Genomic DNA, 1,768 nt, shown 5'->3' on the forward strand with positions numbered 1-1,768 from the left:
ATGGAGCCTGGAAGGAACGGGCACCCCCAGCATCACCGCCCGCCCTCCGCACCCCGGCACCCTCCTGTGTCGCCTGTGTCCCCCCCAGGGGCTCCCCCGACCTGCACCCCCACGCCGCTGCCCCCGCCCTCCAGCTCTCACCGGTTATACCAGCGACAGCAGAGAGGAGAAGCTGGGTGGGCACCCAGTTCCTCAGCTCTGTCTGACAAACCGAGTGCTCACCCCAGGGTCAGCCCCGCTCCTCGGCTGGCACACCCAGGGGAAGGCTGTCCCCCTCCTCCGTAACCTGCCCCCAAACCGGGCCTCATCTTAGGGGTTAGTAATTCCCTGCAGCAGCTCCCGGGCGGCGTCTCCCCTCCAGTAGGCCTTACATCTTCCCTCAGCCGATAAAAAAGGGCTCCGGGTGAGAGTACCCACGTCCCCGACGTGCGACAGCCAGGCTGAGGGGTGACAAGGGGAATTTACCCCGCCCCGGGATCCTGGAGAGGAGATAACGGGGGAACTCTGCTCCCTCCCCTTCTTGCCGGGGAGTCTGCTTGTGCCACTAGCGTTGGGCTAACATTCCTCATTTAGAGCCGTGATTTTATTTTCTAACATATTTTATAAAAAAATTTTTATATATAGTATTTCTATTATATATTTACGTATTTAAAATAGAAATAAGAACAACATCCCAAGGAATGCTCCCGGATGGCTCCAGCGGAGGAACAGGGCACGGCGGCTGGGGCACGGCCCGCAGAGGGCATGGCTGGCTCTTCTCAGGACGGACATATCTCAAACCGGTATTTATATGTCCGGGCAAAACTTTGAAGGGGGTTTGTCTCCGCTCGGCCCCTGAACACGGCCCGTCTGCCGCCAGCTCCAGCCGGTGGCTCCAGGCGGCCCCTCTCCTGCTCCCCCTGTCCCGCTCCCCCACAGGGCAGCCAAGAGGGAGCCCAGGGCGGGGATCCTCCCCTATTAAAACGAAGTAATTCCCGCTGCTTCTGCTTTATTTCGCTGCATTTCCCGGGGAGAAATCTCCCGGGCTCGTTTCCCCATCCTCTGCCGGCAGTCTCGCACCGCCTCCCCGCAGCCTTCGGCCTCGGCGGGCGGGGGCGAAACCTCCCTAAGGGGGAACCTGTGTCCCGACGGGACGGGCAGCACCTTACCTGTTCTTAGCGGCTGCTGCCCTGTCCCTTTGCCTGCGGTTTTTGAACCAGTTGCCCACTTGCGTGGGGGTAAGTCCCGTGGCCTGAGCCAGTTCCCGCTTTTTGCTGGGGTTGGGGTAAGGGTCCTGCAGGTACCACTCCCGCAGTAAATGCCTCGTCCGCTCCTTGAAGCAATGTGTCTTCTGCTCGCCGTCCCAGATGGTGCGGGGCAGCGGGAACTTCTTCCTCACCCGGTACTTGTCCACCGGCCCCAGGGGTCGGCCCCGCAGCTTCTCCGCCTCCTGGTAGTGCGCTTCCAGCCAGAGGGCTTGCAGTTTGGCGTGGGACTCCTTGGTGAACTTGTGATTCTCCAGGATGTGGTAGAGCTCCCGGTAGTTCCCCGTGTGGAAGGCCACGATGGCCCGGGCTCTCAGCACCGACTCGTTCTTGTTGAGCGCCTCGCAGGCCGCGGGGGCCACGGGCAGGGACCAGAGGAAGCGCCCCAGGCGCTCGATATCCCCGCTCTCCTCCAGGGTCTCGCATACCCCGGCCACCTGCTGCGGGCTGAAATTGAGGATGGGCAGCTGGAACATGGAGGCGGCGCCGGGCTCCGCTCCGCGCTCCGCGCACCCCCGGCGATG

The 1,768-nt window shown here is 62.4% G+C and overlaps 1 protein-coding gene across 1 annotated transcript in view; it reads right to left on the bottom strand.

The window, feature by feature from the left end:
• Window positions 1-1,762, bottom strand: part of SIX6 (SIX homeobox 6) — a 2,456-nt gene extending 694 nt beyond the window's left edge. Inside the window, exon 1 of the mRNA XM_017738935.1 lies at window positions 1,149-1,762. Coding sequence (XP_017594424.1) covers window positions 1,149-1,720 — 572 coding nt within the window. The 5' untranslated portion in view covers window positions 1,721-1,762. The remainder of the gene's footprint in view (window positions 1-1,148) is intronic.
• Between the last annotated feature and the right edge of the window lie 6 nt (window positions 1,763-1,768).

This window comes from Corvus brachyrhynchos, unplaced genomic scaffold (assembly GCF_000691975.1).
Source record: "Corvus brachyrhynchos isolate BGI_N302 unplaced genomic scaffold, ASM69197v1 scaffold245, whole genome shotgun sequence".
In the NCBI taxonomy this organism is placed as follows: Eukaryota; Metazoa; Chordata; class Aves; order Passeriformes; family Corvidae; genus Corvus; species Corvus brachyrhynchos.